At 40.9% G+C, this 13926-nt stretch overlaps 1 protein-coding gene across 1 annotated transcript in view; it reads right to left on the bottom strand.

The window, feature by feature from the left end:
• Positions 1 to 13926, bottom strand: part of lrpprc (leucine-rich pentatricopeptide repeat containing) — a 66972-nt gene that overhangs the window by 38766 nt on the left and 14280 nt on the right. The window contains exons 14-22 of the mRNA XM_088610222.1: positions 13143 to 13212; positions 10144 to 10171; positions 7637 to 7694; positions 6271 to 6377; positions 5676 to 5753; positions 5187 to 5240; positions 4527 to 4640; positions 2239 to 2369; positions 1217 to 1302 (exon numbers count right to left, since the gene is read on the bottom strand). Of these exons, the coding sequence (XP_088466348.1) occupies positions 1217 to 1302; positions 2239 to 2369; positions 4527 to 4640; positions 5187 to 5240; positions 5676 to 5753; positions 6271 to 6377; positions 7637 to 7694; positions 10144 to 10171; positions 13143 to 13212 (726 nt within the window). The remainder of the gene's footprint in view (positions 1 to 1216; positions 1303 to 2238; positions 2370 to 4526; positions 4641 to 5186; positions 5241 to 5675; positions 5754 to 6270; positions 6378 to 7636; positions 7695 to 10143; positions 10172 to 13142; positions 13213 to 13926) is intronic.

The following is a 13926-nucleotide window of genomic DNA, read 5'->3' as shown; positions in this document are numbered from 1 at the left end:
TATAAAATATATATTAAATTTATCCTGGACCAGGGTCATGTTTATTGACTTCAGTTTTTTTTAAACTGTAAAAAAATGAAACAAAGCCATTAACTTAGGCACAGTGCACAATCTGTGCCACAAGTCATGATCTTCAAACTCAATTTGGAACAGCTACTTTCCTAAAAACGAGCCGAGGAAACGCAAAGGCACTGAGCTGTGCAAATGTAAATGACAAGCTTGCCAAGCCATTAAAACTAATGGCTGGACTGCTGAAGCATCTCTGGTTGAATTCACATGCAAATTTGTATGTGAAATGTTCAAGCACTTTTGGAGACATGATATACCATTAGTATCAAGACCGATTTTATAAATTCTGTTAAAGTGCCAAGAGTCCTGTAATTTGTGAGCACCATATGCATATGTCACTGTACACATACAGATTAAAGCACTGAACAGTGAACATTTTAAAAATCAAATGTGTGCATTATTAGGCTTCCCAATTTAAAAAATAATAATAATTCATTTGTTTTAATTCCTAACTGCTATTTCACTCCAGGAGAACACCCTTTGATAACATAAAAATATAAATTTCAAGACATGTAGATTCTTCAATTCTCAATTTTATAGTGCAAAGGAATGATATAATAGCATTTATCTAAACAGAATTTTGAAACAAAACCAGCAGAAGCTTGATTTGGTTCCAGGACAAGGAGTCTGCAAGAGAATTATCATTACCGTAGCACAAGAAAGACATGTCTGTGGGCAAGATGGGATCAAAATACCTCTGGATTCACAAAACAATATGAGGAAAGACAGGTGACAACTTAAGCCGAGCTGAGTTTCCATAACAATTATAATACCAGCTAGTTCAGGACATACATTGCCATTCAGGTGACCCATGTCCTTGCTGAATGTGGACTGCAATCTTGCCATCTAAGGCTTTATCACACTAAACAAGTACCTCAAATGCAGGTGGACAATTGCATTTGAAGTGCCAAACTCAACCATGCAGCAGTTCTACCTTTAACATTTAATTTAAAAATAATTTTGGCATGCACAATATTGCAAATCCAAATAGAAATTTAAAAAGCATTCTTCATATGATATTGTATCAACTGTATCTGAATTTTATGGAGCTTATACTTGTCACCCGTGAAAGATGCTGGGCTCAGCGAAGCAATACTGCAAACACACACTGCTGAACCATGTTAAACAGTAAGCAAAGACAACTCACCCTCCAGTTTCCCATGCTTAGTTAGAACCTTTACCAGTGCCATGTACTTATTGGCATCAAGGGCAACAGAGGAGTCCTTCCGATTTCTGAAACATACAAAGCATTTTATTAATTCAAGCAGATACACATCTATATTTTTAACCAAACCAATGCTGTGCTGGAATTTTTACACTGAAGAACATTTTACATCCAAATCTTTTATTTTGCGAAAACTAGTATTTTTAAACTACTTAAATTAGCATAAAACAAGTACTATTCCTCAGAGATCAAAGAGAATGGGTTGTTTTGATAAAATGATTTTTTTTACCGCTTTAACAAATGATTTTAGTATCTAAATATTCTGTAAAAAAACATTGTTTTCATCTTTTTAAATAGCTAAGCTTCCCGTCCACCCCTGAAACATCTGGAAATCTTGAAAACTACAACAGCAAAAATGACATCACAAGAGATTCTGATCAACAATGGCAACCCAGAAGATCCTTATAATGCTGTAGCAAATATGCATTTTAAATAAATCTCTAGCTACAGGACAGCCAATTTACTGATGCGGGTAGGTAAAAGAATGATGAGTGTTGATTTAATTACATACATACAGCCTATATATTTAGGCAATGCTTAGATCCTTAAAATAAAACTACTGAAGTCCAGTTTTCCATTTTAAATGCAGGTGGTACTGAGCCAAACACAGAGTGGCACTTGAGAACCCAAGCTCTGCGAGTATGTCAGGCATTTCAGAAGCCTCTGCTAGAATAACAGAATAAGCAAAAGGATCAAAATTCAACCGGATGGTGAATGCAATTAAACTGCAAGTTTGACAGTAGGTCTACAGAACAAGCTGTCAGTTTACAGCCTGGGCTGGCTTTCTAAAAGCAGAGGGTTGAGGAATCTCTACATTAATATTCCTATGCATTCCATTGATCTGCCTGGCTTGCAGATTAAACATTAATACAGTGCTCATGTTCCCAGCAGTTTAATTTGGTGGGGGGTGTGAGGCAAGACCACAGACCGTGCTCCGCACTCACATTTCATGCTTCAGGTTGAGTGCCTCCTCAGCATTGTCGTGACGACAGCACAGGTTGATGAGGGCTGCATATCCGCCAATAACCATGTCTGCTTCATGCTGTGCCCGCAGCTCCAAGGCCCGGGTCAGGTTCTGAGACGAAAAAGTACACAGAACTTGAAAATAACACTATCAAAATAATAAAAAAAAAACTTTCGTTCTATTCAAAATGTATGAATAGACTTTTCCAGGAGTTTCCTTCTTACCAAACGAGAATGGAACTGAAGTAGGCCCCACAAAACAAGCTCTATAGTGGAAGTAACCAAATTCCAGTATGGAGTCTTTACTTGGGGAGCCTACTTTCTGAAAGTGTTTCAACTGTCACCAGCCTTCAAGAGCAAAACAGAACAACGTTGCAAAATTCCTCCCTGGCTGGGTTTGAGTTTTTTTTCTTTGTCCAAGCAAAGCTCACGCTGAATGGATGATGATATACGTTGGCCTATTTGCCGACCTGTGGGCAAGTAATTCCAAGTCTCTATTTGAGGTCCAGACATTTTAAATAAACGCCATAAGCGTATCTAAAATAAGAATTAGGCTAAAAATCCTTTAAACCAATATGCTTCGTATTCACACAGCCACATTAATCCATGTTAGCACAATCATGGCGTAAACACTGACAGTAGCAGAAGCCAGTAGCATTACTGCTTTAACAGATACAGCCCATCACATACGGACAACAGGAGTTAAATCACTGCAGCCATGTCAGATGGTATTAACACACCCAGCCACTGCCTATCAATGTCAAAATCTTTGTCAGCCCCTTAATGAATGAAGTCAGAAAGTGAGTTTTACATGTAATGCAAATGCTAATTGAAGATGAATGTGTGGTCAAAATATTAACCAACTTACAGACAAAGTCAAGACCCAAACTATAATACTGGATTACTTCTGTAACCAACAACACTGGACCCAGATGGCAAATTTTCAGGTGAACAATCTGTACCTGTGAAGCTTTTGATGTTTACAGAACTGACTCTAACCACACCCACTCCACTACTAAATCTAGACACCAGGTAACCAGGCATGCACTACGATATACTTTTTCAATCAAGGATAGGCTTTAAAAAAAGTGAACAGCACAGGTATGATTCACAGAAGGTATACATCTTGGTGGATAACAAACTACATGTAAATACATAATCGATGCATAAAAGGGTAACATTGTCAGGTAACTATGTACTATTTGACACATCTGTATATTTATTTCTAGAAGGAATTCTCCCCCCATTATGTAACTTTTAAGATTTTAAGAATACTAATATTACTGTTTTTGACATTCTCATATCTGGCGAAGAGTTACTTTATTCTAACAGAAAATGGTGGCAGATTTAATGAAGTACACCTGGTGTGCAAAGACTGTGGCTCTGATTGTCCGTCGCTACAGTATTACACAGTGCTGAATGCCTATAGCGCCTTCTTGAGCTAGCATCAAGTTGGGAGCTGCATAAGAGAGACAGATAGGTGGCATATCAGTGCCACGCTGTGCGCTAAGTGCAGAAGATTAAGAGATACTTTCACGGTTTCACTTGTGGGACAAGAGGCACTACCCATCAAGAAGCACTATGGGAAACATTAATAACAAAGCCTCCACACACAGCCTTACATCTTTCCAAAGCTTTACAACGGGACTCTAATGCACTTCTTTGCATTCATTAAAAACATACAAGCGCCCCATTAGGCGGACAGGGAATATCTCACCAGAGCTTTAGTGAATGCAAATGACTTCAAAAGAAAAGCGTAGGTATGGACTGCTATTATACTTTCATCATTATGTACAGTAGCCCAAAATCATACTGTTTTTTAAAAAGATAATATGAAGACGGGTAGCTTTTCGCCCACACCATTAAAGACCTAGAAGTGAATTTCTCTGTAATTTCTACAAGAAGATAGCTCCATCTCTAGCTGTGGAGACCCACTGAAAAAGACATAAATCTTTATTTCATTTAATCCCTTCAGAGGAACATTTAGCCATCAAAGTAGTGACATGTGATGTGATCCAGTAAGCCTCCATTATTTATTTTGCAATCACTGCTTTATGTTATGTTTAAAGTACTCTTGTTCTGGGGCCTGAAATGACTGAGGACATTATTAACCATGCAGACTATCAAAGAGCACTTTTCTTTTGAAACTATAGATCTGATGGTAAATTGGAGTTGAGATAATATAGTTAAGTTCTCAAAAAATGTTTGGCATGGAAGGAAACTAATTGGAAAAACTTGATTAACGAAAGAAACAGGCAGGTGAGGTTACCTCCTCAGCACAGAGAGCCAAGATGAGCTGTTTGAGGATGTCTCCAACAGGCTTGTTTTCAGCCTTCAGTTCATTCAGCTTTGTCTCCAGAGCAGACACCCTGACTTCCATCCCCTGGAAAAAGCAACAGCAAACGCAAAAGCAGCTGCCAGGTCAGTACCCTGTCTGCACTCTACAGCTGAAATGTTGTATTAAGGACCAAAAGACCACAAAAGATCCCAAAGTTTCCAAAACCCTTTTATACCTTCATACACACAATATGGACCTCTTGTAATCTTCTCAGAGCACTCTTTACTGGGCAAGAATTCTGTGTACTTATCTTTACTTCTTTAAAAAAAAACACTATCTCCTCTACACCATGAGCAATACACAGATGCAGAATACAAGACATTTTGAAAGTAGCTAATTCCCTTTAATAACCCAACTGTTTTCAGCAGGGATTTTAAAATGTGAAACATTTATATATCTTTCGTGATAAATTATCTAGGTACTTTATTAATCAATTACACAGTGATCAATCTACCACCCACGAGGCTAATCAGCAGCAGTAGAAAAGAACAGCGCTATTTCAAGTTTTAGGAGAAACAGTAATTATCTTCATTCCTGTCAGCTGCACCCAGGGCAGGACACAGAAATCTCAGAGAACTGAAAAATTCTCACCTTGGGGATGTTATTGGTGGTAATGTCCTTTTCATCAACTAGAACCAGAACATCCTAAAAACAGATAAGGAGCAAATTTGACTTCTTTGAAAGGCACAGCAGGAACTAAGCTGCTTTATCAATTGGTGTAACATTTATTACTACCGGCCTGAAAGCAATAATGTGAACTAGATCTAACAAATCACTGGTCACAATATAGCAATCTGTGACCGCACTGATACTGTGAACACAATCAAACTTTGTACACTGTACTTTTAGATTTCCACAAAAAACATGAAAATTGAACCGGGCCAATTAACTTAAAAACAATTGAAGCTAACCACTTTATTTGCAGCAGGCTTCTCTGAGAGAATGGTGCGAGCCAGGTGTGATTTTATGAAGCAGCCATAATGCAATTGTCCATTTTGGACTTATTCAAAGAGTTAACCAGTTCTATTTGCACAGGCTTACAAAAACTCAAAGTGAGCTTCCCCCTCTTCCATCTTTTACCTTAATGAGTTCAGGCACATGGCAGGAATCAAGCAGGTTGCGAATTCCTCTGTAGATGCTGGCTGGGATTGTGATGTTCTATAAAATGGACAAAATCAAGACTTTTTTACCTTACTCGTTATTAAACATTGAAATCACACAAATGTCAGAGAAACGAAGCAAATCAATTTTTCAGCATCTTTACAAAAACACACATGCAGTGTCATTGCTGGATTAATGTAAATGTTTTCAGCTGCAAGCTAATAAAACCAAAATGTATTTTTTCCACTGTTCTTGTGATACTGGATTGTCTGAAGTAAGGAAAGTCACATTTTGCCCAAAGGTTGATCCTTTAAATTACTTTACATGGGCTCTTCATCCCCAAATTCGTACAAATGTGTTCCTTGCTGAAATATTGCCAAACACTAAGAAGCTTTTTGTTTTTAAGAACTGCAGTGCTTGGTATATTACTAAAGCTAGACAACAGTTGTGGCAGCACAAGACAATTCCTCAGAATACGCTGTAATATCATGGTGTTGTTAGTGTTCAGCAGCAGTACAAACGTGAGACAGTGCTGAGCAAGGATGTCTAGTGCTCAGGTTAAATGAGACAATACCATGTTCTTGAGCTGGGTGAAGTATTGCCGCAGAATCTCCTCCCTGGCCTGTACCTCCGAGTCCTTCATGCTTTCGATTAGCTTGTACAGAAAATAGGAAATGGCTTCTGCAGGGAGAGGAGAGAGAACAATTTTCAGCTCATGGACACAAGCGCACAGAAAAGAAAACGCGTGCAATCAGGCAGGAGCTGAACGCAACCTCTTGCGAAAGGTGATCAGGACTGATTTATCTAAAGACGACGGGAGCTGCAGCAAGGTGTCGAGCAAATGACAAAGAGGGGGTGGCACGAGGGATCATGTGGGAAAGGAGACATTGTGATCGCGGGGGTTCATCTTCACAGGCAGCGTGGGTTTATAAGCAATGATAGCTTCACAAACCCAGGCTCTTTGCAGTGAAATGTTATGGGACATGAAAGTAATAGGTTTCCCCTTTATGTAGGCCACACAAAGGCCTGGAGTCTCCATGCTACTCCAGGCTTAACTGTATTAACAGCAAAACATTTTTTAAAAGGTGCTTTAAGTCTATATGTCCCTAGTTCAACAAAAAAAAAGTTGCAAGAGAGCTCAACATACCATTTATACCTCTGTATTATTCTGCACTGAAATATTCCTCATCAGAAAATCTATAGGTTAAGTCATAGCAACCTATTTCAGTACTGAGTATCCCTCAGTATTTTTCCTGTATTGTTCAGGAAAAAAAAACTCTCTCTTTCACTTTAGCATCACCACCAGAGTGCGTCTTGTCTCGGTGATCACTTCCCTTCCGCCTTCTCAGACCACACTTTACAATCAATACAGCCAACCAGACACTGCAGGTCTACTCTGGACAGCAGGATGGACGGCACTAAATGAAATGTGTAACTTTCAAAAAGATACGTTGCGTGCTCTCACTCTGTTCATTTCAGCAGCCTATACTTTTCTTAAACACCTCCCGCCTCTGGATGGGGCTCCTCGGCAACATGTCCGTTTCCTCAATCAACGGCACAGTGAAAAACACTGTTGCCCGGCCCACAAGCAATAGCTGCTATTTCACCCACCAGACTCCTCGCCAGTCAGTTGTAAAACACCGGGGTCAGACCGAATTTTAAAAGCAGGTATAATCTGAGTAATAACACAGAGTGACCACCATCCAGGCAAAGATTCAAATGCCACGGTGACTGGGTATCGCCCTCCCCCATCCATCAACCTCCCTCTGCATACATGCGGCTAGACAGAACGCCACCCCTTTGCTTTAACGATGTTTTCGGTTTTTTAGCCTCAACAAAAAAAGCAATCAGTGCGTCCACTGTTGTAATCCCTCAAGCCCATCATTACGCAGAAGGCTGGATTTGTGGATGAGTTACAATCAGAGAAATTGAAACGCTACCAGTGGGTCCTGCAGGCGCCTGGCAGTAGCGTCCGTCTCTGTACAGCAGCTCTGTTATCTGGAACGACAGAATAATCACATGCTCAACAAGAGGGGAGCGCGCAAAGACAAACACTGTCTACAATTGAATTTGCAAAATAATAACCTCCTTTCCAACCCAGTCGCTAATCAGCAGAACATTACGGCATTTGATGTAGCAAGAGGAGAAGGGAATAAAAGGCCCAGCTAGTGCTGTGGATACAGGACTTGTAAGAGAAATGCTGAGAAACACATTCTGCTTAACTTAATTTAAGAAAACGCAATAATTTAAATAGCTGTTTTTCCTCACAATAGACTGCTGCACCACTTTTCCATATGGTTCCCCCTGTACCGCATGCACAGATATGCTTGCACAAAGGAAACACCTCTGTAAGTTGCTGAAATGTAACATTACAGCTATGGTTCTTCCCCAAAATAGTAATTTCTCACCCCATGCCCCCCTGAGTTTCACCATCTAGTGTACTGTGACAATGGCAGAGAATAAATCAAAATAACAGACTCCTATATGTACATTTTGTGCAGTACGAGAACATGACAGTAAAAAGTGAATTAAGCTGAACGATGTCACAGACAAGTGCTGCATCATTATCATATATTCATCCAATCCGACTGTGGTTTCTCAGCTTGGGGACAAGGCACTTCTTCCAGGAAAATGGTTTTGGGCAACTTTTATTTCCAGTCAGTTTCTGAATATATGTTCCAGATACAAAATAAAAAATACAGCATGTACACTGTATTAATCTTTCCCACGGCCACAACAGAGCCCCTGCTTTGACGAAGGATGAAACATGTACAAGTGCATAAGAAGGAAAGTGTTGCAATATGCAGTGAATGAGTTTAAAATCAAGGCTGTTCGCCCTGCGGCGTATGGAGATTGATGGTGGCCAGTGCCTCGCGGTTCACAGAGTTCAGTACAGTGCAAACGATAGCCTGCCATGCAACTGAAAGCCAAGCGCTTGCACATCAGGGGAGCGAGGACCTGCCTGCAGTCACCCCTACAGCCTCACCACATTTGTACACTGCTGTATATGTGCATGGGATATTAGCACTGTAACTGGCTTTATCTTTATTTCAAATTCTAAAGCTATCTTTTCAGTATTAACAACCGAAGGGAAGTGAAAAGCTTACAAAAAAAATCAAATCACCAGAGATTTTAACCCACAGAAAAAAAAACAAGAATATGAATTAACATGTATGATTCAAAGAAAGTTGCTATATTTGTTAAACTGCCAAAAAACTCCAAGATTTTCTTTTGCAAATGTTTTAGCGTTTACCAAGAAATTCACACAACGGTGGTGAGCTAGACAAAGTGCTTCGTAAAGAGAAGGTTATTTAAAGAATTCTAATCCATCACCACACTGCTTCATAGCTGCATTGTTGCCTTGCTGTAGAAACCTCTTAATAACGGTTGCTATCATTCTCGTCTCTGAGCGTTTGCAATTGTTCTTCCTCCGGATACTGAAGAAGCAGTAATGTATGACCCTGGACGTACAATTGAATACATCAAACGCCCCCTCAGTGTACCTAGCTCTACTGTGCAAAGAGCAGCCGTCCCAAGAGACGCTGTGCAATGAACAGGCAGTGGCAGGAGGGAGACCCGTGTTGTTCCGGGCAGTTTGTGCACCGGAAAATCACAGCTAAGTGCTGCCAAGCTCATTTCCCAGGAAGAGGCTCGGACTTCGCTCTCCGTGCCATCGACCTGCTGCTCTGCCTGTCAGAACTGCTCCAGTCAGCCGGCCGCCAGGAATGTTCGCCAAGTCTCTGCAAATCCCTCTGCATCCACAGCTCCCAACTCCCTCTGCTTCTGTGTAAGTGAGCTCTGGTGCCGCTGCCATGTAAAACCCTGGCAGCTCCAGTTAACAATGGTGGTTTTTTCATTTTACCGAAACAACGTTTTTGTAACAGGATACAAATTAGATTAGTCTTCCATTTTCTTATTTATAATGAGATCAGTTTTGGTTCTCTCAAAGTTAAAGTTGGAGGCTAACCTAAAGAGGTGCCTACAATTCAACAGATGAGACATGGTTCTTTTTCTTGTCTTTTAAAGGCAAATATAGTTCTATGATCCATCAAAGCATCTAAGTTAGATAATAAATGTATATTCTGCATTCCAATTCACACCATTTACTAATCCCCAACTCAATACCTTTTCATGCATCTTTACTCTATTGGATTCAATATTAATTTTGTTGGCCCCTGTGCAGATATGACAAGAATAAAGCTCTTGAACTGCTGTATCAAAAAAACTTGCATATTGTCACTGTTAAGTCATAGATCAAAATACTGAAAAATAAAAATCCAACTATGCATATAAACACTGTTAACTGACCAGAGCTTTAATCCTGTTTGAACCCTGCACTCGAGATGTCACTGTATTAGTCCACTGTACAGGCCAGTAAACACCTGCTGTTGTAAAAACAACTGTGTTGTGAGCAGGGACGGTTTGCTATTAGCAGCTCAAGTCTTACCTTAGCCATGGTTTCCACATCATTACACCTGCAGGGGGCAGCAAAGAATAAGAAATCAGCAAAACAATTTCATGAAAAGAGGAAGAGAATCCTATAGATCGCAACAATCCAGGTCCCCATTGTGTAACAGATTAAACATGACTGGCAATCTTGTCAGATTTCTTTCTGATTATTTATCCACTTACCTGAAAACACCCTGCTTTGTAAAAATGTTAAGAACGTGATAAAGTTAAAAACAGCTATTTGCACATGAGACTAAATGCCTAGAACAGCTTTGTGATGGATTGACTTATTTATGATGAATTGATAATGTTTAAAATTGTTAAACTTTGAAAATCACTAAAATACTCATAACACTGACAAGACATTGTTTTAATTGATGTTTGTAGTAATGCTGTAAAATGAATGCATGCTGCATGATGACATCTAAGACAGTTACTCTTGAACTTCGTAAGCAATAAACAAATGAGGCTCATAGAAGGCATCAATCTGGATGACCATGACACTAGAGATTATGTCATTGAGAGGCGAGGTCTCTTCAACAAATCACTATGCAGAGAGCCACTGGTTTAAATGGTCAAGTGAATGACAGCCATATGTATTACGTTACTTATATTTGTCCCCCCCCCATCAGCTTGTTTAAGAGGCGAAAAAATTGGACATTTAATTATTAAATTAACCTTCCCCTCCTCTTGACCTTGCTGTTGACACGTCCAGGTCACTATGTGAAGTGACAGGGCTCTGACAACCACAGACTGACATGCAATTACAGCCCCTGACAGCTGCAGCCAGCTCTAAAAGCTCTCTGCTCATATTTAAAGCAAACAGCAAGCCATTTGAACAGGGAGCACCTTTCCCAGGATATTTTTAAGTGATACTTAAACCTATCCAGACCTTAATTTAAAATCTGCACTTACAGACATCATCAACTTCCTCCTACTCCTCAGGAGGAAGAAGAAACCCTTTCAACTACATATACAGTATCCACAACACAAAAACTGCCTAAATGTGTGATATCATCTATATAATGTACTGTTTTTAGCTCACATATAAAGTTGTCAGAAAAGGCTGCAAATGAGAGAAGGCCACGCAGCCTGTCACACTCTTTTATCTCTAGTCCAGTCACGTATCCTGAACTGGTCATATTGGGAACGGAAACTCTCTGGTCACATCAGGAACAAACCCTAAACTCCTGGAGAATTAGAGTAGCCAGACAAACTTAGTGTTGTCTTAGGAATGAAACCATAGAATCTGGCAAAAACCCCAAGAGAACTCGGAGAACATTCAAGCTCCAAGGGGAGAAGAACCCAAAGTTGGACCACAACGCAGAACTCTAAAGCCGAGAGTCAGCTGCGCTAACTGCCACACCACTGTCCTGCCAATGAAAGACGTCTGGTATCATAATTACAGAAAGCTCCATTTCAACACACAGTATCACAATATCACCAGTATTGTGTGGAATTTTTGTTTTATAGGATAAAATGAATGGAACATCTTCTTCTACAGGCAAACCCACACCAAACAAACTCAGTAAAAATCACACGCTAAGAAAATATCGTGCGGTAAGTTTTCTCATGGTTTCATTAAGGCCGCGGGGTGAAAATTAAAAACTAAAAAAAATAAAAACACTGACAGTCTCCCTGGGTATCTACATTGAGGAAAAGAATCTGCATATTCACATCAACATCCAGAGGCAAAGTTTTAAGTGAGGTGTATTTGCATTTTTGCTCCTTATTCTCCAAGGCCAGCCTTCGAGCAATCAGGCATCCTGAGGCACAGGCACACAGGGCAGCCAGCACCACTGGGAGGTGGGTTTGTAACAGGGTTCCTGGCAGTAGTGCTCACACTCAAGTTACTCCTCAGACTCACAGGGATCTCATGGACTCCAATGCATTGTTAAATCTGAAGGCAGCCCACAGATTAAAAATATTTGGGCCCTTTTGATATTTCTTAAAATAATTAATAAAATGATTCAATGGTCCCCTAACTTCATGCTATCTACAGTGCAACCGAGATATCTGGTATCTGATATCAATGATTTGGGTACATTTAGTGGGAGGTTTACCAAAAGACAGGACCACTTTGTATAATGCCGGCATAAATGAACAAAACGGAAGGAGACTAGTACCACTAACAGGCAGACACTGGGCTGAGGGTGGTGTGCAGTGTTCCGGCTCCATCATGACTCCAGAGTGGCACCACGGTGATGGTGCTAGGAGGTGCCCCTTGGCTGCTGCAGACTCCAGTCTCCCACAGGAGCACTAACACACCTTTGCCCACACGAGGGAGAAACGTGGAGCACAGCATCCTCAAATCTCAAACTGCTCCTTCCTCATCTACTGTCACATTTCATTTGGTGACCCAGGGATTCACCCCACCCGCCCTCCCCCTCCCCACAGCACCGTACCGCCGGAGTTGCAGTGGCGCTTGCAGAGAATGCACCATTGGTGCAAGATTGAAAAAGCTGAAGGCGCACACACCTTGTCAAATGGTTGTTGACACAAATCTCAACATTGAAACTCGCTGATCTTGCAGGGTTTGTATCAATAACAAACCCCATCCAGCATATTGAGAGCTGAAAATGGTATTAAAAAGAGGGACCAAACAGAAAACTGAGATACGTTAGCCTGTGAATAAAAAGACACCTGGAGCAGAAAGCAGCAGATGCAGTGGTATTCCAGGCCTGAGATTGAAAGTGATTGTCCAAAGGAGCTAAAGATGGAAAAACAAGAACCCCTCAAGCTGAACTTGAACCGTGGATACTTCTCTCTCCACACCGACTCCAGTCATCCCCAAGGTTACCACCAGGTAGCCAAGTGCGTCGAAATAACCCGTGTTTGCCTAACTCATTCTGCAGTGGCGCCTGTAATTGTATCACAAGCACTGGCAGAACATCACAGTATCTCTGTACGTGGAGAACCTCAGTGCTCCCGTTTCACACGCACTTCGAGGTGCGCAGTGTGCGCGGTGTGCTACAGGCTATAGAAGTGCACGCTCACCTTCGGAAACCCAGGACGAGGCTTCCGCGGAAGGCAATCAGATCCACAGCTGGGAAGGAGGGAGAGGACACTGCAAGATATATTGAGAGAGAGAGAAGTTTGAGCGTAAACCTCTAATCCTGGTATTTAAAGAGATTACTTAGTGCGTTTGACCGGGATACAAAATACAACATGGCCTTTAGCACCCTTAAACCCCCATCACCTATATGTGAGACACTGTGCTTGCAACTCAAAAACACACAAGGATAGACAATCGTTAGAACATGAAATAGTAGAGTCATGTTGCAAGAACCCTAAGTTACTAACATGCCTTATTTTAAAAGTAGAGGGTTTATAAAATTAAGACCTGCTTGTAGAATCGCAACATCATCTTGCACTGCTCACTGAACATAAAAGATTAATAACTTCTGATCCTTGGAAAATCTCCTCACACTTTAAACAGATGAAGGGCAAATATGCAAAGAGGGAAAAAATTCATTATTTATAAATGCTGTCCCATAGCCTCCTTTAGCAAATCGCCTCTGAACGATGCAAAGCGTTCTTTCGTTAGATATTTAGATTTGTTCACCACTTAAAATGTCTCCTCTAGCAGCTTTGCTTCTCATTGTGCGAGTGTCTCAACACCGGCAATTAGCCCACAGGCAAACCATTAGCCGTATGTCGATGCTGAATGTGCCTGTGCGCTGAGATCAGCCTGGCTGAGGGGGAGGATTTTTGGGGGTGATTCTGTCCATGACTGCAAGAGTGAGTCCTTTCTTCAAGACCGTTCTACGTGACAACATGG

The sequence above is a fragment of the Lepisosteus platostomus genome, chromosome 17 (assembly GCF_059453375.1).
Source record: "Lepisosteus platostomus isolate fLepPlt1 chromosome 17, fLepPlt1.hap1, whole genome shotgun sequence".
In the NCBI taxonomy this organism is placed as follows: domain Eukaryota; kingdom Metazoa; phylum Chordata; class Actinopteri; order Semionotiformes; family Lepisosteidae; genus Lepisosteus; species Lepisosteus platostomus.
Note: the sequence above shows the minus strand (reverse complement) of the source record. Positions and strands in the feature narration are given on the sequence as shown.